Raw genomic sequence first — 24,532 nt, forward strand, 5'->3', positions numbered from 1 at the left:
GACCGGTCGCCATGTTGTGATGCGTGATACCAGTTTTATTTTTGTAAAACCTCACCACACCAATCCCTGTACCTTGTTCATGTGTGAAGCAATTAAAGAGGATAAAAAACTCTCTGAAGTAGCTGCAGTTTTTCTGACAGAAAACTAAGGCCAGACTGTCTACGCCAGCATTCAAAATATAGTTTACAAAAAAAAAAAAAACACAAACACAAACTTCGATATGAACATAAGAGCCGCATGAAACCGGGCAAAGAGCCGCATGTGGCTCGGGAGCCGCGGGTTGGCCAGGTCTGAACTAAACTAAACCTCCTCCTCCTCAGACTGGAGGAGGTCTGACCTGTAGCTCCTCCTACACAGGAAGACTAACACAACATGGCACAACACACCGAGGGGGAGGGGCTCATCACACATGACTTCCTCCTCTTTTCCATTTTGAAAACAATTCAAATTGTAACCTAATAATTTAGAATTAATAATTTATGGGTTAGAATCACGGTCCATCGGCAAGCACACTCAAAATGTCTTTAGAAATGTTCTAGTTTGATTCCTTCTGCTGTTGTGAAGACATGGTGTGTTCCTTCTTTCTGACTGGTTTGACTGGTTTGACTGTGACATGAAAGCAGTTTGTGACGACATGATGACAGCAGAGAAGTTTGATGAAAACTGGGAAAGAAGTTACTGAGAACATGAATGTGTTTTTCTGTTGGATCAGTCCTCCTTCTCTTCTCCTCGTTGGTTCCCAGCAGTGCTAATAGAGGAGGATTATCATAGTGAGGATGAAAAGGCTTTCATTTCCCTCTCAGCCTCCATGTGTGTGTGTGTGTGTGTGTGTGTGTGTGTGCACTATGAAGGGTTATTGTGGCACATTGTTGTAGATGAAAATAGCAGCCAGACAAAGTGACTAATTATCTTTTCTGTCTGTTTAGTCTCCATCTCTCTTCATCTCCACATTTCTCTCTCATGGAGCTGGTTTCTGTTTCTTCTTCTTCTTGTCTTCCTGTCTTCCTCAGCTCTCATTGAGCTTCTGTCTGTATTCATATTCATATCATATAATAAAAAAGAGCATGCACGAGTAACAATAGTACTAATAATGATAATTACAGGAGAGAGGAGAAAAATAAGAACCTGCAGCCTTTTGAGCAGAAGCCAAAAACAACAAATGCAACCGAACAAACCGTCTGGAAATAAATGTTTAATATCGATGACGAGAGTTTTCCTGACTTCCTGTTTCTGTCGCCTCATCAGCTCATACACGGCTGATTCTGAACCGTCGAGTTTGTAGTAAATACAAGAACTGATATATGAAAATAATGATTCTCTCCTCCAGCTGCTTTCATTGATTAACCTGCAGGAACATTAGCTTCTAATTAACGAGATATTTATAATCAAAGCTAACACTAATGTTGGTATTTAATGGCTGGAGACCAGCGTTTCCTGTTTGATGATTTGTTTTCTCAGCTCTCGTGATCAGAAAAATGTTCCACAATCAGATTCTTTCTGTGTGACAGAAACACACAGGTTGGTGTTGTTTAATGAAATTAAATTAAGAAGATTAATTTCATAGTTACAAGAAAAGATCTTATGATAAAGTAGATATGTGTGTCAGGAATAAGACAATTAATCTCATAATAATTAATAACTTTTCCTGTGACAAGAAAATAAATTCATGATTATGAGATATTAATATTGTAATTATAGGATTTGTCCATGTCCCAATCTCATTATTATCATCTAGAATTAGAGACAATGAGGTTTGTGTCATACTAAAGTCAAACTATCTAATAATTATAAGATGTTTATTTCATGATATAAAATCTTTTTTATCTCTGTAAGTCTGAGGAACGAGGAGTTATAATTTCAACATTTCAGTGAACGCACCAGACTTCAGTATGAAGGAATTATTAATTATCTCATTAATTATCAGAGTTATTTCAAGCCTCATCATTCCTAACGAGGAGCTTCCTCTCACTGATCACACTATTGATTGATTGATCGAGTCTCTGTGAACGAGGGAACGAAGCCTCGCTGTCGTTTACTTTTCACTGATTCACCAGCTTTATTCTTCCTCACTTCACATATTCACACATTCACACATTCACATATTCCATATGAACGGGGAATGACCCCCCACCTCTGAGGAGGAAGGCCAACCATGAAGTGCGTTCCCTCTGTTCCTAGACAATAAGTTGCTTCACAGACCTGTTAGCCTGTTGCTATGGTTGCTATGTTTGCTACCCCCCCCCCCCCCCCCCCAGGTAGTCATTTCATTTTACTTGATATATTTGATAAAATGTCATAAATATAAATTTAAATGCGTCCTTGATTTTGAGGCAGTTGTTTAAGTAACTTTAATATAAAATGTTTGAGATAGAATCTACTTATTCTGATCACATTAAATATAATCTTTATGTGTATGTAATTCTAAATCAAGAGAATTTTGAATGAATCAAACACAATAGAATTAGTCCGTTTTTAATTGACACTTAACACTTCCTGTTAAGTTATTATTAACTCAACTTGTAACGTAGTTAGATTTAATAAATAATATTGCATGCAATCTGTTGCCTCAATTTTATTGAGTAGCTGTTGTTTATCTTTTTTTTTTACAAGCCCACAGGGACATTCTTGGTGGGTTGTGGAGTGTCTTCTGGACAAGATACAGTGGCTTGTAAAAGTATTCATACCTTTCATATACTTTCCACGTTTTGTCGCGTTACGACCACAAACATAAATATATTTTATTGGAATTGTATGTGAAAGACCAACACAAAGTGGCAAACACAAAGTCGAAAGACATGATTTTAACAAAAAACTCAAAAGTCCAATGTACAAAAGTATTCAGCCCCCTTTTCTCTAGGTGCGACCAGAAGGCTGGTGAGTTTAGCGGGGTCAGGCAAGACGGGTAGATCAGAGGCAAGACGGGTAGATCAGAGGCAAGACGGGTAGATCAGAGGCAAGACGGGTAGATCAGAGACAAGACGGGTAGATCAGAGGCAAGACGGGTAAATCAGAGGCAAGACGGGTAGATCAGAGACAAGACGGGTAGATCAGAGGCAAGACGGGTAAATCAGAGGCAAGACGGGTAGATCAGAGGCAAGACGGGTAGATCAGAGGTAAGACGGGTAGATCAGAGGCAAGACGGGTAGATCAGAGACAAGACGGGTAGATCAGAGACAAGACGGGTAGATCAGAGGCAAGACGGGTAAATCAGAGGCAAGACGGGTAGATCAGAGACAAGACGGGTAGATCAGAGACAAGACGGGTAGATCAGAGACAAGACGGGTAGATCAGAGGCAAGACGGGTAAATCAGAGGCAAGACGGGTAGATCAGAGGCAAGACGGGTAGATCAGAGGTAAGACGGGTAGATCAGAGACAAGACGGGTAGATCAGAGGCAAGACGGGTAGATCAGAGACAAGACGGGTAGATCAGAGGCAAGACGGGTAGATCAGAGACAAGACGGGTAGATCAGAGACAAGACGGGTAGATCAGAGACAAGACGGGTAGATCAGAGGTAAGACGGGTAGATCAGAGGCAAGACGGGTAGATCAGAGGCAAGACGGGTAAATCAGAGGCAGGACGGGTAGATCAGAGGCAAGACGGGTAGATCAGAGACAAGACGGGTAGATCAGAGGCAAGACGGGTAGATCAGAGGCAAGACGGGTAGATCAGAGACAAGACGGGTAGATCAGAGACAAGACGGGTAGATCAGAGGTAAGACGGGTAGATCAGAGACAAGACGGGTAGATCAGAGGCAAGACGGGTAGATCAGAGACAAGACGGGTAGATCAGAGGTAAGACGGGTAGATCAGAGGCAAGACGGGTAGATCAGAGGCAAGACGGGTAGATCAGAGACAAGACGGGTAGATCAGAGACAAGACGGGTAGATCAGAGGTAAGACGGGTAGATCAGAGACAAGACGGGTAGATCAGAGGCAAGACGGGTAGATCAGAGACAGGACGGGTAGATCAGAGGCAAGACGGGTAGATCAGAGACAAGACGGGTAGAACAGAGGCAAGACGGGTAGATCAGAGGCAAGACGGGTAGATCAGAGACAAGACGGGTAGAACAGAGGCAAGACGGGTAGATCAGAGGCAAGACGGGTAGATCAGAGACAAGACGGGTAGAACAGAGGCAAGACGGGTAGATCAGAGGCAAGACGGGTAGAACAGAGGCAAGACGGGTCGGCAACAGGAAATCAGTCCGAGGAAAATCGCTGGAAAGTCATTGAAGAGCAGAGAACTATCTGCAGTGAGTGTGTGAGGCGGCTGTGAGTCTTTATAGTGATTGATTAGTGATCAGAGGCTGTGAGTCTTTATAGTGATTGATTAGTGATCAGAGGCTGTGAGTCTTCATAGTGATTGATTAGTGATCAGAGGCAGCTGGGTGAACAGGCAACACACGCACGTATCGGCCGATGCCGAAACAAGTAAAACACACAAACATCGGCCGACCGACATATCGGTCTACCTCTACCGCGGGTGTTGAGCAGGGCTTGATGATCGTAGCACAGAATGGCAGAAACATCCAGAGAGACACTTAGAATCAGGGCTGGAACAACGATGGACAGAGCGCCGTGGAAGAAGAATCTCCCAACAGACTGGCGCCATCTTCCCACGCCACGGAGAAACCAGATCACTGTCAGAAAAGGGAGGACAGGACAGAAGAAACAGACCAAACCCCAACCAGAACCCTCTCACATCAGTCAATTAGCATAATTAACCAAAATGTTAAACACTTTTCCTATAATGAGAGAGAACATGTCCATACGGGTCATTTTATAAGGCAGCTCATGCCTGTTTTCTCATTGGTTGAAGGACTTTTCATGCTCCTGAGAGGATTAACCTGTGACTCCAGTCACTGTCAGGACTCACTCTTTACTTGGACAACAACACTATCTACAGCCATGAAGGGATCAGAGCCGTGAGCCTGGATGCTCATGATTCATCTATAATCCTTTTTATTGTTTAGACGCGTTTTCCTCTCAAAACAGCCGAGTGGACGGTGACTGGAGGACCAGTCGCTGCATGACGACACACACACACACACACACACACACACACACACACACACACACACACACACACACACACACACACACACACACAGGTTGCAGCCCTACCGTCTGTAGTATCAGGGCAGTTTCTCTGTTTACAGAGTTTAATAGACTCCTAATTAGCTCAGTAAACACTGTGTGTGTGTGTATGTGTGTGTGTGTGTGTGTGTGTGTGTGTGTGTGGTTATATTGATTTCTTCTTTTTTTTCAATCATGTTGTCCTTGGCCTGCAGCTCTTCTGTGTGGAGTTCTCATGTTCTCTCCGGGTTCTCTTACTTGCTTTAGTTGGTGACTCTAAATGTCCCGTAGGAGTGAATGAGAGCGTGTTGGTGGACCCGTCTCTGGCCCTCAGGAGGATAAGCGGTTAACGAGAATTAATTAATGTTTTCCTCGTCCATTTCCTGTTTTAATAACCAAGACCGTTAGCATTTAAATCATGAGTCTCAAACTGGCGGCCCGCGGGCCAATTGTGGCCCTTGTGACGATATTTTGTGGCCCCCACCTTGATATGAAAGTTTAATGTGAGTTTCATATGAATGGCACTTTACTGTGTTGTGTGTGGAAGGTCCCTTTAATTACTGTTTTTGGTCATTTTGTGTCTTTTTTTTAATAACTTTGTGTCTTTTTTAAGTAATTTAGTGTCTTTTTTTGGTCATTTTGTCTTTTTTGTGTCTTTTTTTAACAATTTAGTGTCTTTTTTTGGTCTGTTGATTCTGCCTCCAGCGGCCCCAGGTAATCAGAGTGTGAGACCTCTGGTTTAGAGTTTATATGATTCTGATGTTCTGCTATTAGCTGCTCCAACCAAACGTTTCAGTGTTCATTACATCACCAGACCAACATCATTGAATCTCTTCTTACTGTTCTGACTGTTACAAACTGCTGCTGAAAGATAACAACCCCCTCCAGACACATTTAAAGTATGTAAAAATACTCTCCCAGCATTAATATTTTATTTAACATGGTTTTTCCCACATAAAATATGATATCCTCTTCCTCCCTCACGGAGATATTCTGGATGTGTAGCACTGCAAAACCTGAACTCTAAGTCAGATTAAATATCTCAGACCAAGGAGATATCTGCTTATTTCTGTCTGATCAGATAGTTCTTCTTAGTCAGCAGTTTTTATTTAGACTGTTTCACTTGTTTGATATAAAGATTTCACGACTTTTGCCTTATTTCAAGAATTTGAAGAAAAATATTCTACATCCAGATAAAAATCTTTGTATCTGTCTGAAGAAAAGTTGACTAGTTTTTAGTGTGACTTCGCTGGTTTCTATAAATATAATGCCTATCATATCATTATGTCCAGATGATGGCTCTAGCATTTACTGATTATTAATTCAAGAATATTTTTACACATATTGAGAAAATAGGTCACGTGTATTTCACTTGTTGTGTGTGATGGTGATTGGTTGGTTTCCATGTGATGAGCGCTAACACACAGCTTCATTCACACACACACAAAAACTTTGGTTCTTTATGGAACTTGTGTGTGTGTTCTCTGTGTTGTGTTCTGGTCAATGAAGAACAAGGAGAACCAGGTTCTCTACACGGGACTTTACTGCAGCGGCACCAGAACCAGAATCAGCCTCCATGGTGTTCTCTCAGCTCTGACGGGAGAAAGATGGATGCCGTTAGCAACAGAGCTAAGCAATGCTAGCACAGTTAGCGCCAGATAGTTACACACAAAAGAACTCAACATTAAACTGTCCAGACTACGGCGAAACCAACAGGAAACATCTGTGACATCATCATCCATTATATATGTTAATCTGAGATTATTTCAGACGTAAATGACTTTTATATGAACTTTTAATGGAAGAGAACGGTCGTTTCATGCGAACCTCCAGTCAAACAGGAGACAGATTTGACCTGTGGAGTATAAATTTTCTACCTCCAGGAGTGAGAAGAATGAATTAAAGAACAAGTCAAAGTTCCTTTTAGTTTTCTTTATTTTCAGACATCAGATAACTGGCTAAACACGGAGGAGACCTTTTCATCCATCAAAGGCTGTTTGAGAAGGAGTCTGTCCTGGTCTAACCTAAGGGTCTCTCTCAGTTTCTCTCTGTGTGTAAAGTTATTTAATTCAAATGTTTCATCTTATGGCTCCACCTATAGAGCACGCTCTCGTGAACGTGCATGCTGTTATAGCTAGTTTTTACCCTTAAAAGGATGCAGCCTGTACTTGTTTATGTCCAAATTCTGTCTGATATATCCCAGACCTGACAGCGTCTTATTTCTGGTTTAAACCGGCTGGAGACTGGCTGCAGTGGACTGGTGTTGAACAAAGGTCAGGGTGAGGCTGTCCTTCTTAAAGAAACTTACATTAAAATACCAATAGTAACATAAAACATACTACATGTGCATGTACAGTCTTACATCATCAGCATACATACACACACTGAGGTAAAACTCACATACAGCAGGAGATTAAAACTAAATATAATGGAGGAAAATAAATGTTTTTGTGGAATTCACATCTGAACCTGCAACATGTGACTTCTAACCTTCTTTCCAGGAGTTTTTCTGCCCTAAACCTAGCTCAGAGGCCTTTTCTTACTACCGTGAACCAAACGAGTGTGTTTAATGATGTGTGTGCTGTTTTTGATGCTCTATACCTGATTGGTCCTTTGTTCATGTTATAGTTGCTTTGTTCCACTTGGGCACTGACGGATGTTTTATCTGTCAGTCTTGTGTTTTCTGTGGAGTTCTGTCATTTGTGTAGTTTTTCTATTTATTATTTACATGTTTCAATCAAATTTTTACGTTAAACCAGAGGTACACTGCAAAAACCAACTGACAAAAAAAGAGAAATAAATAACTAGAATGAAGCAAATACATGCTGGAAACAAGTCAAATTATCTGCCAGTGCAGTAAGTAAATGTTTTTCTGTAAGAATTCTTTAAGTAAAAATATCTCAGCACTGGAAAAACAATGATGTCTTAAAATAAGTCCAAAACATTTTGAGCAATTGTGGCTTGAAAAGCCCGACTGTCAGCAGTCGCTAAGAAAGACCCAGATAATAAAGTAGATTAAAGAAAACAGCTAAAGGAGATTAAGGTGCAGAGACAATAATAACTTTCTCCATTAATTTTACATGAAAATGTTATATTTTTCACTGCCAAACTGTGTGTTTTCTACAGTTTACGACAGTAGAATTTAAAGGTTTGTGCTATTCTTTGATTTACAGTAATTAAAAGTATCTACTACGGTGATGTACAATGTTTAGTTTTACGCCCTATTTCTGATGTAATTTGACATTTTTACGGTAATTTCTACAAACATTTTTTACAGTGTAGGTGCTGTAGCATTTCTAACATTATGTCACTGTTATGAACACCTGACATAATCATCATCATCATCATCATCATCATCATCATGACTGTCTGTAGGTATTTTTTGTGTTCAGCTGCTGAAATAAGAAACAAACTCTCAGGATCTTCAGTGAGATTTGTGAGGCTTCTGCTTCTTTAGTAGATTTAATGTTTCCAGTGAAATGTGACATGAGAGAAAACCTCCAGAGACTCAGAGTTTAACAGTTATTCTTTAATATTAATACACCTTCAGGAGATCTGATCTGCAGGATGGACGAGTTTCATGGGAGAAAATACTTTCAACCACAATTTTGCAGTTTTTTTTCTTCTCTTGTGAATTGAAACCTTGGAGATATTTTACCCCTGAGACCCTGAAAACAGTTTTAAAACTGGTATTAAGGGAATAAAATGTGTGCAGAAGGAGCTTTAGTCTGGTCAGTGATGAGACGGCTGGCTGGTAAATGATGAAGATGATGGTGTGATGATGGACATGTTGATTATTCCTCCTGTTTCCTGCTTGAGGAGAGGAAAGGAGGAAAGGAGGAAAGGATGAGCTGCAAGGAGAGACAGACCAAACAAAAGAAAACAGAGGGGAAGGATTATATTATTCTAGTGGGACTCTTATTTTATTTGTGTCTTGTGTGTTTAGCCGAACAATCTTGGTCATTTGTGTCTTTTTTAGTTATTTTGTATCTTTTTTTGGTCATTTTGTGCCTTTTGTGTCTTTTTTAGTTGTTTATGTCTTTTTTAATCATTTTGTGTCTTTGTAAGTCATTTTGTGTGTTTTGCGTCTTTTGTTGGGTCTTTTTCATTTATTTTGTATCTTTTTTTAGTCATTTTTTTTGTCTTCGTCTGTGTTTTTTTGTCTCCTCATTTGTGTCTTTTTTAGTCATTTTGTGTCTTTTTTGGTCATTTTGTGTCTTTTTTAGTCCTTTAGTCCAACATAAAATGTGATTTTGAATCTTTTTTTTTACTTCCAAAACACTATCATGCTCAATAAAGAATGTTAAATGTGTCAAAAGTGACCAAAGGTGTCAAATCTACCATATAAGAGGGTTCCATCCAGTTCTATCATTTGATACTAAATCTATTTGAGCTTGTCTCCAGTTTTACTTGGTATATCATCATCAAACTGAAACTGGCCTCATGGAGTTTACAGCCAGAACTTTAGAGGTAAATGTACAGTAGGGCTCCACACTGCTTTGTTTTCTAGTCTGATGGAGGCAACAAGTCTGATTATTTGGAGCTTTTGGAGACTCCACAGGGTTAAAGACATGAATGGTGTTTGGTTGGTTGGTTGGATGGACATTTTGTATGAAAGTGAAATGAGAAAACCTGATGAAACAGATGAAAAACATCTGTGAGTTTATGTGTTTTTGCCTCATGTCATTAAATCAGCCTGATGTGTTGCTGCCCTTAATATTTCAGCCAAGTTATGATGAAGAAATGATCACAGGCTGTTTTCATGTCAGTCAGATGGAAGAAAAATCTCTCAGCTTGAATATTTCCTCTTGTGATGGAAGATGCACGAGGCTGGCCGTGACCTCAAACTGTCTCAGGTTTCATCTCTTCACAGTTCACCAGCAAACAGACACAACTGGATCAGCATCAAACCACAAACTTCATCCAACTTTCCTTTTTCACTCATGAGTTCATCAGTAAACACAAACACAGCTACTGATGAAGGGCTGAGAGGACTCTGGACCAATAACAACTCACTAACACTGAACATACAATACAACAGACCAGAGGAGAAACTCTTCTCTGTTCTGTGTGACACATCTTTAATTTAACATTATAAGAGGAGAGGGGATGAAATATTCTCTCTAATTTAACTCATTGTTCCAGAGTTTAACATTCAGCAGGACAAAGACTAAAGGATGGAGAGGAGAACCAGAGTCCACAAACCTGTACTCCTTCTCAGAGTCAAAACTTTAGACCAGGGGTCCCAAACTGGCGGCCCGCGGGCCAATTGTGGCCCTCTTGACGACATTTTGTGGCCCCCACCTTGATATGAAAGTTTAATGTGAGTTTTATATGAATGGCACTTTACCGTGTTGTGTGTGGAAGGTCCCTTTAATTACTGTTTTTGTAATTTTGTGTCCTTTTTTTTGTAATTTTGTGTCTTTTTTTGTTAATTCTGTCTTTTTTTGGTCATTTTGTTTCCTTTTAAAGTAATTTTTGTGTCTTTTTTGGTCATTTTGTGTCCTTTTAAAATAATTTTGTCTTTTTGGTAATTCTGTGTATTTTTTTGGTCATTTGGTGTATTTTTTCAGTCATTTTGTTTCTTTTTAAAATTATGTGTCTTTTTGGTAAATATGTGTCTTTTCTTTGTTATTTTCTGTCTTTTTTAAGTAATTTAGTTTTTTATAGTAATTTTGTGTCTTTTTTTGGTCATTTTGATACTGCCTCCAGCGGCCTCCAGGTAATTAGAGTTTGAGACCCCTGATTTAGGATGTTATTATGTCAGTCTGTTCCAAATTAATATTCAAAATCAGCTAAAAGCAGAAAATCAGCTGAATTTGCTGGAGAGAGAAGTAAATGCAGTCAGTGAGATTAGAGTCACTAAGGTTGACACACACCTGAACTCATCACCATGGAAACAATGTTCAGGTGTTGCACATTACAACACACACAAACACACACACACACACACACACACACACACACACACACACACACGCACACACACACGGAGGGCACACCTTAAAGAATACTTTAAGGTGAGTGCTGATGACTCACCACCACCATCAACAGCAGCAGCAGGTGTAGTGGTGGTCACCATGGAGATGACAGGGTTAATGACTCTCTGTCTGTCTCTCTGAGGATCCCAGCTGATAAACTCAAGAGTGTTTCTGTTGTTTCTGTACGAGGCGAAGAACAGAGAGATTCTGACCTTGAAGAAGTGAAAGGAAACAAGCTGCATCAGTCTGGAAACATCTACTAACCCTAGCCCTCTCTACAGTCTCAGGCCACGCCCTCTCTAAAGTCTCAGGCCACGCCCTCTCTAGAGTCTCAGGCCACGCCCTCTCTAAAGTCTCAGGCCACGCCCTCTCTAGAGTCTCAGGCCACGCCCTCTCTAAAGTCTCAGGCCACGCCCTCTCTAAAGTCTCAGGCCACGCCCTCTCTAACGTCTCAGGCCACGCCCTCTCTAGAGTCTCAGGCCACGCCCTCTCTAGAGTCTCAGGCCACGCCCTCTCTAGAGTCTCAGGCCACGCCCTCTCTAAAGTCTCAGGCCACGCCCTCTCTAGAGTCTCAGGCCACGCCCTCTCTAAAGTCTCAGGCCACGCCCTCTCTAAAGTCTCAGGCCACGCCCTCTCTAACGTCTCAGGCCACGCCCTCTCTAGAGTCTCAGGCCACGCCCTCTCTAGAGTCTCAGGCCACGCCCTCTCTAAAGTTTTCTTTTGTCTCTCTCGTCTCCTTCGTCCTTGTACGGTTCCTTGTTAGAGGGTCTTTGTGAGGCCTGAGGACCTGCTGATGTGTCCGTACCACCTCAGTTTCAGTGGCGAGCAGCTCATCATTGGCTGATCTTTTGCTGGACTTCCTCGTTATTGACATGTTGGGTGTGGGAGATTCCCACGAGTCTTCAGTAGCATCTCATCTCCATGCTCTGTATTCTCTTCTGTAGCTCAGCAGGAAGGGTCCAAGTTCCACAAGCGTATAGAAAGATTGAGATGATAAGTGAGCGCAGCAGTCTCACCTTTGATGCCAGACTGATGTTTTTGTCTTTCCATATGGGCTTGAGTTTTGCCAGAGCGGCAGTTGTTTGAGCAGTTCTGGCAAGAACTTCCTGCTTGCCTCTAGTTATTTGAAGCTGGACACTGTGTCCAGTGCCTGTCCGTTGGCCTTGATATCTGAGAGGATGCATGTTGTTGTTGGTCATGATTTTGGATTTCTCCGCATGTATTTCCATTCTGTAGGCTCGGGAAGTGCTGTCAAGCCTTTCAACTAGGCTGGGAAGTTCGCTTTCTTCTCCAGCTAGCCCGTCAATGTCATCCGCAAAACGGAGGCTTGTAATTAATAATAACATTATACGCTCCAGAAGGTGTTGAAGAGAATGGGGGAGAGAATGCATCCTTGGCTTCACTCCAGTTGTTGTCCTGAACCAGTCTCCCATAGCTCCGTTGTAGAGAACTGCACTGGTGGCTTTGTTGTACAGGTGTTGAATGACTCTGACAAGGTTAGGGCTGATGTTGTACTTCCTCATAGTTGCCCACAGCGCAGCATGCCATAGCCGGCCGAACGCTTTCTTGAAGTCTACAAACACGTGGTTAGGGTGTTGTTGATGCTGCAGGTATCACTCACAGATAATTCTTAAGTTGAATATCTGTTCTGTGGTGCTCCGCCCTGCCCTAAATCAGCCTGTTCTTCAGCTATGATCAGTTCGGCTTGAGGTTTTAACCTATCCAGTATTATCTTCAGAAGGACTTTGCTGGGATGGCTAATAAGACTGATGGTGCGGTGGTTTTTTGGAGATTGCCTTTTTTCGGAAGTGTGATGATGAGTGACTGGGTCCATGGTGTGGGCCACTCACCACTTTGCCAGATTTTATTACACGGGATGGTGAGAGTGTCGATCATGGCTTCTCCCCCTGCTCGTACGAGCTCTGCTGTGATGTTGTCCACTCTGGCTGTTTTTCCTTTTTTCAGTGCTCAGACTGCTGTCTCAACTTCTTCACGGAGAATGGGGAGCTTGTCCTCTTCCTCCATGGCTTGAGGACATCTCAGGAATTATGAAACTATCTTATCAAAAAAGATCTAAGGAAACTGTTGGTAAAAAGCACGCCAGGATATCATATCGGGAAGTTGATGTAATACGGTTCAAAGTGAGCCTATTTAGAAAATGGCTGCCACGGCAACCAGGGTCTGAGTTTATGATGGCCCAATATCCAGCTTTGTTCCCAATATATTTATCAACACATCTGACAAATGTGGTGCTTTTATCACAAAATGAGCAATTGTTATGATATATTAAGCTATTAGCCACACTATGTATATTAATGTGATAATCACAGTTCGTGGGACTCTCACCACCACAGTGTCTGACTCTATCTGTCAACTTTCTCCTCTAAATGTTGATATAAATGTTGATAGTTTGTCAGTGGAGAAGCTCCAGTCAAGACGAGATTTATTGGTCAAACCACTGCAGTTTGTTTAAAAGTTGCACCGTTCTCCAGAGAACAACAGAGGATAAAACACAGCAGGAGATAAACTGGTACTAACTTGTTTTGTCTCAGAATCAATCACCTGATTACCAAACGGATGGAAACAGGTGGATGGTGCTCTAATAAACTCTGCTGCTGATGTTTAGTTAAAGGAAAGAAAAGACAAGCTCCAACATGAGTCCCTGCAGGGTTCTTGGTTCTGTATTACTGGACTACTAGAACACATTAGAGAACATTTATCACTCACAGGAAGATCTCCACATCTACTGACACGTTTCATTCCCAGCCAAGTAACAATAAATTCACAATATTCCCATTGATTATTAACATGATGGTGAAATGGTTTAATTTTGAGGGTTGTGATGGTTTTGTAGTTTCAGTCTGAAGACACTTAAAGACAGAAAGACAGTCAGAGAGTCTGAGGGGAAATGTTTTTTTTTTTCATTTCTTTCTCTCTGAAAGCTTTTCAACATGTGTCAAAAACCCCCACATCTTTTCTGACAGGAGACATTTCTTTTACACACACACACACACACACACACACACATGTAGAACATAGAACACACAGCACATGGGTGTAATTGAAGCAGAACAAGCTGCCATTTAAAGTGTCTACATGTCAGTCAGTCAGTGTGTTCCCTCCATCATTTCTCACAGCAACAGCCAGGTTCACCAGCAGAGAACAGCTGCTTTGCATATTAATACAACATGCAGAATTCAAACACATACACCAGCGAGTCAGGAAGTAAAATAAATAATTATTTACAGCTATTTATTTAAATAATAGCACTAATATATATATTCTTCAAATGAAGTTATAAAGTCTGAATTATTACCATTTTGTTTCCTAATGTCCCTCTGATAGCTACACACAACACTAGCTACTATCCAATACAAAGGGGGGGGGGGGGGGTCTGATCTGACCGTCTAAAGGGGGGGCGATCTGACCGTCTAAAGGGGGGCGATCTGACCGTCTAAAGGGGGTGATCTGACCGTCTAAAGGGGGGCGATCTGACCGTCTAAAGGGGAGGCGATCTGACCGTCTAAAGGGGGGCCGATCTGACCGTCTGAAGGGGGGGCGATCTGACCGTCTGAAGGGGGGCCAATCTGACTGTATGAAGGGGGGGCGATCTGACCGTCTAAAGGGGGGCCAATCTGACCGTCTAAAGGGGGGGCGATCTGACCGTCTAAAGGGGAGGCGATCTGACCGTCTAAAGGGGGGCGATCTGACCGTCTAAAGGGGGGCCAATCTGACCGTCTGAAGGGGGGCGATCTGACTGTCTAAAGGGGGGGCGATCTGACCGTCTAAAGGGGGGCGATCTGACCGTCTAAAGGGGGGCCAATCTGACCGTCTGAAGGGGGGCGATCTGACCGTCTAAAGGGGGGCGGTCTGACCGTCTAAAGGGGGGCGATCTGACCATCTAAAGGGGGGCCGATCTGACCGTCTGAAGGGGGGCGATCTGACCGTCTAAAGGGGGGCGATCTGACCGTCTAAAGGGGGGCGATCTGACCGTCTGAAGGGGGCCGATCTGACCGTCTAAAGGGGGGCGATCTGACCGTCTGAAGGGGGGCGATTTGACCGTCTGAAGGGGGCCAATCTGACCGTCTAAAGGGGGGGCGATCTGACCATCTAAAGGGGGGGCGATCTGACCCTCTAAAGGGGACCGATCTGACCGTCTAAAGGGGGGGCGATCTGACCGTCTAAAGGGGGGCGATCTGACCGTCTAAAGGGGGGGCGATCTGACCGTCTAAAGTGGGGGCGATCTGACCGTCTAAAGGGGGGGCGATCTGACCGTCTAAAGGGGGGGCGATCTGACTGTCTAAAGGGGGGACAGGCAATGACCACACGTCACGTGTCTCACAATTTATCTGATTGTTTATTTTGTTAATATTTATTATTTTCAAGACAGAACAAGAAGCAAGGGCGACAATGGGCATAAAACATTTTTGTTGTTTTTTTTCTCACTCGAGGTTGACAGGCGGCGCCCCTCAAGCAGATGGCGCTCTAGAGCCGGTCATCACACTTACCAGCTCTAAGGCTGACGTCATGCTCCTGTTTTTAAAGACATGTACTTTTTTATAATTGTGTTACTGGACTTGACCTTCTGTTTATCTGATAATGGAAACAAGTCAACGACCACAGTAACAAACAAACAAACTGAGGCCCCGTTTACACAAGGACGCTTGCGGGTAAAAACGACAAAATATTTTATCGGAAGTGCCTTACGTTTAGACGGTGACGGCGTTTTGGGGGCTTAAAAACGCAAAAATCTGAAACCACCTTCCAAAGTGGAAAAGTGTAATCCTCTCCTCCGTAGCGTGTCGTCTACACTGACAAGACACAAAACTCTGATCTGATCTGCTCACGTCACGTATGTGTTTACGTCACATACATGCTCCAGGACAGGAAATAAACAAACGTGGGATTATTTCCATGCGTCGGATTTTCAAGCTGCTCTGGCAGCTCGAATAAACTTACAGGAGTCTTTCCACCAAATGTCCAGGATATGTACAGATAGTATTAGTGAACAGAGAAGGATCTGGAATTACCTCCATCACATTCTGGATGCAGCGATTGGTGGGAGGAGCCAGACGGCTGTGAACGAGACCTGGGAGATCTAGTGATGGTGGAGAACTTTGTGGAAGGAGTAGCTGATGAAAATGTGTGGTGTGAAAACTTCTGCATGCCCAAAGATGCTCTTATGGCTTTAAGTGATGCCGCCTGGCTGCATACAATCGAATTTCTCACACTTTTGCGTCACCGTATGCAGCAGATTTCCTCCCGAAAATGCTCGTCTAAACGAGGAATTAAAAGTGAAGACGCGACGCCACTTTTGCGTCTTCTGTTCAGACCGTCCTCGTGTAAACGTAGCCTGAGTCTTGTTTTTTTCTGTTGCAGGGGAATTAAAAAGCTTTTACAGCAACGTAGAGACACAGACACTCTCTCACATCCAGATAAAGCTGCTACAGCTGGAAGCTTTTATTCTTCCTCTAACTCCCCTGTTTCTTCATCTTCCTTCCCTTCATCATCAGCTCTCTCCATTCCATCTTTTAAACATCTTTTCTCTCTTTCTCATCTCATCTTATTTTGCTCTCATTTCCTTTCTCCTCAGTTTACTTTGCAGAGTTTAAACACTAATCAGGGAATGCTCCAGCATCCAGTGAGAAACTTTCTGTGACACTTTAACTGGTGGTGCACCTCCAGAGCTGCTCAGCTTTAATGAGCCAGGGACTCCAACAAACATATGGAGGCTCAGAGCAATTTACACAAGCTGCAGTCTGCTCAGGAAGCCACAGAGCTCTGATATAACGGAGACGAGACGAGGAGCGCTCCTGTTCTTGAGACAATAAAGGTTTAGTGAATGCAAGAAGGATGAAACAGCTCTGAAGAGGCTCCAGGGACACGCTTTAGTTAGTTTAGCTGTTTTTTATGAAATTGTAACCATGAAATTGGGGGGAAAGATTCATGTCGATGAAACATTCATTGTGGTTTTGTGACAGTAAACATGCATACTTATTATTAGTATAAAAATATTTGTATTGCTTTTCACATTATTATACACTCACAGTAGTACTCAACTGAAACTCAAAAGAAAATAATAGTAATAAAACTTAAAAATAAATAAGAAATAAAGAGAATAAAACATAGAAATTAATCAGTATACACAAAGTAGCTGTACATACATACATACATACATACATACATACATACATTCATACATACATATATTGTATATATATATATATATGTAAACTGATGTTTGGCTAAACGGATGTTTGCTAGAATAGGAGCTTGTTTCTGCTTAAAGTGAATCCTAAACTGAGAACACATCTTCAGGCAGCCAGAGATGATTGGCTTGTTCGTCCACCAATGTTTCCTACATACTAATGAAGTTAGATGCATTTAAAGTGTGTTTAGGTGTGTATCTTATTTATTTTCTTCGGTCTCAAAACTGAATTGTTAGTGCTTTTGGTTGCTGTTGAGTCATGTGCCTCTTTTTATGCCACCTTTCCCCTGATTTCTCCTCTGTGCTGCAGAATGTCTGCAGTGAAACATGGTTTTGGTGCAACACACATTTATCACACCACATCACATCATGAGACATCTGAAGCCGTCAGACTGATGATCGAGACAGAAGTGGTTGTTAGAGAGCAGCAGGATGTTCTGATTGTGATTGGAGCAGCAGAGAGCAGCAGGAGATGACCACACATCTACATCTCACACATTATTATTATATTCTAGCTGACATCAGACTGATATCGTGTCATCTGGAGCGAATGAATGGCATATGGATGGTTTGAAATAGCTTCTTGTTGTTAGAGAGTTGTCATCAAGGTCATTTTAGTTTAAAAAAAACTAACAAAATAATGTAAACTAGAGTTGAAAAAAACATTTTTGTTAACTGCAATAAAAATAAGACTAATTGAACTAATTAAACTAATTGAAGAATTGATGAACTAATAACTAATTGAAACTGTATTTTGTGGTTACAAAACTAACTAAAACTAACTAAAATTACAGTAAAAAATGTCCTTCGTTTTTGTCTTTGTCAACTTTTTTCAGACATAATCTGGTAAAGTGTTTCTATTTCTCCACATTTGAGCCAAAATTCAAAACACCTGGAACTGTAAGAGTTAATACACTTATTGGAGCTGAGATGATAAACTAAAGGAAATAAAGGAAACATTTATTATAACCTCTTTGAATCTCACACCCAATACATAGCCCATTACAAAACAACTAAAACTAATAAAAAATAAACTAAAACTAGCAAACTCACTCTAAAAACTAACTAAAACTAACTGAATTTGAAAACAAAAATTCACAACGAAATTAAAACTAAAACTAATGAAAAATCCAGAACTATTATAACCTTGGTGTGAACATTAGAAATATTCAAAACTAAGTAGAATTTAAAAATGTTTCAAGGCCGTTTTAAACTGTAATCAAACTGTAATTCTGTAAAACAGAAAAACAGAAAAATATAGCCAATTCACCTAAATCAGTCTCATAAAGTTACTAAACTATCCATTTGGAACACTGATTAATAATTATGAATATAATTATTAATCAAATTACCTTATATAAATAATATTTAGTAGTGCTTGAAGGAATTGTGAATTCTTGTCATAGAAGAGGTTGACATATCGTTCATAATGTACAACATTAAATAGACAACATTTGTAATCAAAAAGGTATTTAATCTAAATAACAAGTAAAGCAAACAAAAGCATGTTGATTCTATATGTATATTGTTATATCATGATCCATCCACAGAGCTCAGTCATCCCAGTGAGCAGCTTTTATTGATTAAGCACCACAACCATCTGACAACATGGTCAATATTAAATGAATCAGGAGGTGGACAATGAACTCTCTGCTCCTTTAACACTGTTATATGTTCACAACACGTGTTCTAATGGAGAACCAACTGATTTATTGTGGGCCAATTGAGTTATTAGATAAGATAACATCCACTACACTGGAGAGATATGAAGTCACATACACACCTACTGAGTAAACACACACACACACACACACACACACACACACACACACACACACACATTCTTGTACTTCTATCTTTGTGAGGGCCCTCATTTGAGTGAATTCCCTTGCAAGATTATAATAGTTTTGGTTAGTTTTAGTTTTAATTTCGTTGTGAATTTTTGTTTTCAAATTCAGTTAGTTTAGTTTTTATTAGTTGTAGTTTTTTGTAATGGGCTATGTGTTGGGTGGGAGATTAAAAGAGGTCACAGTAAATTTTATTTCATTTGCCTTATCCATCCAAAAGTGTGGTTAAATGTCTATCAGAATTATTAATAATTATCATAAATAATTATTAGTTATAATAAATTATATGACTTGATTTGCTCTAAGTCATAGCTTGTTGGGGCACCATCTTTAAAACAGAAATATAGCCAATTCACCTAAATCAGTCTCATAAAGTTACTAAACTATCAATTTGAAAACATTGATTACAGGGTCGTACGGGTGCTTGAAATCCTTCAAAATGCTTGAATTTAAATGTTGTATTTTCAAGGTTTAAAAAGTGCTTGAATTTAAATGTTGTATTTTCAAGGGTTTTGGATAAAGTGCTTGTAAATGTTTGAAATTCTTCCTGTATTTCTCTTGTATTCGACTATATCCATCTCTAGATTATAGATAATCACATGTTCAATGTAAAAATAATGAGTATCCTATCTGAAAGTGTAACACCATCTCTGTTGGTTTGGTTCAGTGAAATCTCCCCTTTTAGTATGTAAGAACTCATCTAAAACATGCAACTTACAACAGGTGGAAGATACTGGAAAATCTTGAAAATGGACCTGGAAAATCCTTGAGAAATGCTTGAATTTGACCACTGCTGAAGTGTACCAACCCTGTGATTAATCAAATTACTTTATTGGTATTTAGTAGTGGTCGAAGGAATTGTGAATTCTTGTCATAGAAGAGGCCAGCATATCGTTCATAATGTACAACATTAAATAGACAGCATTTGTAATAAAAAAGGTATTTATTCTAAATAACAAGTAAAGCAAGCAAAAGCATCTATTATCTATAAACCATAGAGTTCTACACAGAGTCTAACAATTCATAAAATAAGTCATAAAACTCATGCCGCAAAGGGAAAACTAGGCCTGTTGTTCGTATGTGAGCTGTTGCAAAACTGTGTCTTTGCTACAGCTAATTTGAAGTATATTATGTGTAAATCAGTGTGTGAGCAAATCAAATGTTAGTCAAGTTAGTTACATATAAGACTGACTGTCTTTATAAAGCAAGATTAACCCATTTAAGCCTAAAACGCCTGGAAAAAATGGCTGTAAAACCTTTTGGCAATTCTGTGTCTTTTTTTAGTAATATTATGTCTTTTTTTGGTCATTTTGTGTCTTTTTTTGGGTGATGATTTCAAAGTTCTGGAAAAGTCCCATGATGCATTGCAACACTCCCACATGTATTCTGATGCATTTAATTGGCCAAGAGACCGAAAATAGGTGGAAAAAACTACAAATACTACAAAACCAAATATTCGCTTCCCCAGCTTTAATGGTAGAAAAACGCAACAGCACCCCGGGTTTTAATGGTAGACATGTGATAATGCTTTCCCGCTTTAAATGGGTTAACATCCAAATTGGACTGATGAAGCTACACGACTATCACAACACACCAACCTGAATCTCTTTACTTCAGCATCGACTGGTGGGTTTTCCTGACATGACTGATGTGATATCTCATACTTCCTGTTATTAACACAGGGTACCTCCTGAGGGTTAGAGTGGTTCCCAGCAGGCGTAGAGGTCTATGAAGAGCTCTCTGTAGGAAGATGAGCCGCTGTGACCTTTCAGCAGCCGGGAGCGTCTTCTGGGAGTTAGATCAACAGAGACCTGTGGAGGTTTAGACGCTGCACAACGTTGACATTTGTATAACTTGCAGCTGATACTCAGGCAGTTTCTGGCTTTATGGACAGAAATAATGTATTATCACAACAGCAATAAATGCAGAGAGGGAGTTCTTTACAGCTTAGACACAGTTAAGAACATTCATTCTTTATTCTTAACAGCTTATCCACACTCTCATTCACTCCTACGGGCAATTTAGAGTCATCAATTAAACCTACACTGTAAAAAAACCTGTTGGTTTTATGGTACAAACCAGCAGCTGTGGTTGCCAGAACTTTACCGTAATAAATACGGTGCAACTTTTTCTAATATTACGGTAAAATGATATTAACACTGTTGATTTCACGTTTAAGATTGACATTTTATTCCATTTTTTACCGTAAAAAATAAAAAGTTTTGCCATCTAAAGAACCGCTTTTCTTCATAGTTTTTCCTCTCCTCACGTTGTGCTGTATTTCTTTCTCTTCATCTCTGTCATATTCTTTGTGTGTTTTTATACATTTTGGACGGGTTGATGGCTAATTTTATTGTACTACCCTGTGCAATGACAATAATTCTGATTCTGGTTGTGGTTCTGGTCCTGATTCTGGTTCTGGTTCTGGTTCTGGTTGTGGTTCTGGTCCTGATTCTGGTTCTGGTTCTGGTTCTGATTCTGGTTCTGGTTCTGGTTCTGGTTCTGATTCTGATTCTGGTTCTGATTCTGGTTCTGATTGTGAAAGGTGCCCCTGACCTTGCACTGAGAGGTGTATGGATGTATTTCTGGTAGGAATGTGTGAAGAACTAATTCCATAAGATGCTTTGCAGAATATTAAAGCCTTAATCCTCCAGAGAGGATTAGTTTGGATCCTGTTGGTGGAGCTAATGTTTCCTGTCTTCTCCTGCAGGTCAGAGGTCAGAGGTCAGTGGTACCAGTGGGTGGAGATGATGTCCATGCAAAGTGAGTACTTCTATCTGTTATAGATATCGGTTTATACTAGAGGTGTGAAGATACACTCAGCTCACGAGACGAGACGAGACAAGACGAGACGAGACGAGATTTTAAGAAAACTACAATGACAAAATATCTGACTGGATCAACAGACTTTTATTTAACCCAGTTGCATTTTCAAATGTTTTATTATAATTCTTTACATGCATGATGTTAGCATTAACCTTTAATAAACTTCTTCTTCCACAAATTGAAACCAAAACTAAGCTACAGAACATCTGCCGCTGATCATAAACAAACCAGCATGGCTTATTATGCACATTGTCTCAGCTGATCATAAACATAGTGATCGTGAATTAACCGGCATCACTAACTGTGCACAGAGTGTCTGGTGCTTGTTGTAAACAAACAGAGATCGCTAAGTGAACACCTCCTGCAGCAGCAGCACATACACACTGTACTGCTACAGAGCTAACTGTTAGCCTGTTAGCACATACACACTGTACTGCTACAGAGCTAACTGTTAGCCTGTTAGCACATACACACTGTACTGCTACAGAGCTAACTGTTAGCCTGTTAGCACATACACACTGTACTGCTACAGAGCTAACTGTTAGCCTGTTAGCACATACACACTGTACTGCTACAGAGCTAACTGTTAGCCTGTTAGCACATATACACACTGTACTGCTACAGAGCTAACTGTTAGCCTGTTAGCACATATACACACTGTACTGCTACAGAGCTAACTGTTAGCCTGTTAGCACATACACACTGTACTGCTACAGAGCTAACTGTTAGCCTGTTAGCACATACACACTGTACTGCTACAGAGCTAACTGTTAGCCTGTTAGCACATACACACTGTACTGCTACAGAGCTAACAGTTAGCAATTTACAGACTGGACGCTATGGGGTTAACATCCCCTCCGGCTCTGCAGCTGGGAGAGACTGCTGCAGGAGGACTGTGCCACTTCGACTCGTTCTTACTCTTCTTAACGAACCTCCGGCCCCCGCGGCTCGTTAAGAAGAGTAAGAACGAGTCTCCAAAAGTCTCCAATAACACCAGGAAAAGTCGCTGGATTTGTCTCCAGGTCTGAAAAGTCGCTAAATATAGCAACAAAGTGGGAGAGACTGCTGCAGGGCGTCTCCTCACACCCCTAGTTTATACATGTAAAACATACATGCTGCTGGTCCTTTACTTCCAAAGTGTGTCAACGTGAAACTGATTCATATTCATAACATGCTGCGGCCCTTTAGGGCTGTCTGAAGGTGTTGTTACTATGTCAACAAACTATGACAATAAAGAGTTTGAAAGAAGAAATACTCATGATACTATCAGCATAAAATATTTGGTGTCTCACGCATATTTGCATAATCTGTTTTCTGACTATTTTTGTGTTGTTTCGAGTCATTGTGCTATTTTATTGTGTGCTCCGACGCCCCACAATGTTATCACTGAATATCTTTCTGAGTTAATAACGTCTGCCAAGATAAACATTAGAAGAAAAATGAAGAATGCTGTAAAATGTTTAGCTTTAGTGTTGTCTTCACTATACTGGGAACAGGTTGTGTTATAATTAATAATACAATAAATTAATTGATCACAGAAGACATCCAATGTCGGAGTCATCGTCATGCAATTATTTTGCAAAGATTTCCTAAAAAGACACTGAAGCTGGATCACAAAGCTTGTTGAATGGGATACACTGTAAAAAAATGTCTGTAGGTTTTAGGGTGAAAAACTGTTAAACCATGACAGTAAAAAACATAAAATGATAAATAAGTTAATTCAGTTTCACTAACAATGAAACACTGTAAATGTACGAATCAGCCAAAACAGGATTTTTTACAGTTGTTTTTTTAAAAATCCATTACTCCACTGTAAAATACTTACCGGCACCGTGTTTGTAACAAAAATGTACTCTAATATATAAACAAGTCATCACTGTAATTTTTGCATTTATTTTTTGTAAAAATACTTTTTCTCACTGTTAAATGTACTAAACACCAGCATTTATATATATAGTATAGTATAGTATAGTATTTTCTGGTTAATTATATGGCAGAACAGTGTTTCTTTTGATGGAAAAACGTTTTATTTATACAGTAAAATATGGAATAAAATGGCAATCTTAAACACAAAATCAACAGTGTTAATATCATTTTACAGTAATATTATAAAAAGGTGCACTGTATTTATTACGGTAAAGTTGTGGCAACCACAGCTGCTGGTTTTTACCCTAAAAACAACATGTTTTTTTACAGTGTAGTAGTGGTTGCAGTAGTAGTAGAAGCAGTAGTAGTAGCAGCAGTAGTACTACTACCTGGTCCTGTGTTGTTCCTGCAGTGAGCGAGGCGGACTCTGTGGTGAAGGTGGCAGAATGGCAGCAGACCTACTACGCCTCAGACTCTGGGATCCAATCAGGAGCCACCACCGTCCTGGATGACGAGAGCAGCACCGAGTACAGCGGCCGTAAGAAATACAGCGGTAGTACCGCCAACAGTACTGCAGCTTCTGGGACCGCCACCAGCGGGGGAGCAGCAGAGCCAGCAGCCGGGGGGCTCGAGAGCCCCACAGGTCAGACTCCACAGACACCACCTGACTAAACATGACTAACAAACAACTAGAATCAAGCAAATACATGATGGAAACAAGTCAAATTATC

At 40.6% G+C, this 24,532-nt stretch overlaps 1 protein-coding gene across 1 annotated transcript in view; it reads left to right on the forward strand.

Moving 5' to 3' along the window:
• Positions 1-24,532, forward strand: part of jupb (junction plakoglobin b) — a 104,025-nt gene that overhangs the window by 42,844 nt on the left and 36,649 nt on the right. Inside the window, exons 2-3 of the mRNA XM_059348380.1 lie at positions 21,820-21,872; positions 24,214-24,444. Coding sequence (XP_059204363.1) covers positions 21,857-21,872; positions 24,214-24,444 — 247 coding nt within the window. The 5' untranslated portion in view covers positions 21,820-21,856. The remainder of the gene's footprint in view (positions 1-21,819; positions 21,873-24,213; positions 24,445-24,532) is intronic.

The sequence above is a fragment of the Centropristis striata genome, chromosome 13 (genome assembly GCF_030273125.1).
Source record: "Centropristis striata isolate RG_2023a ecotype Rhode Island chromosome 13, C.striata_1.0, whole genome shotgun sequence".
Classification (NCBI taxonomy): domain Eukaryota; kingdom Metazoa; phylum Chordata; class Actinopteri; order Perciformes; family Serranidae; genus Centropristis; species Centropristis striata.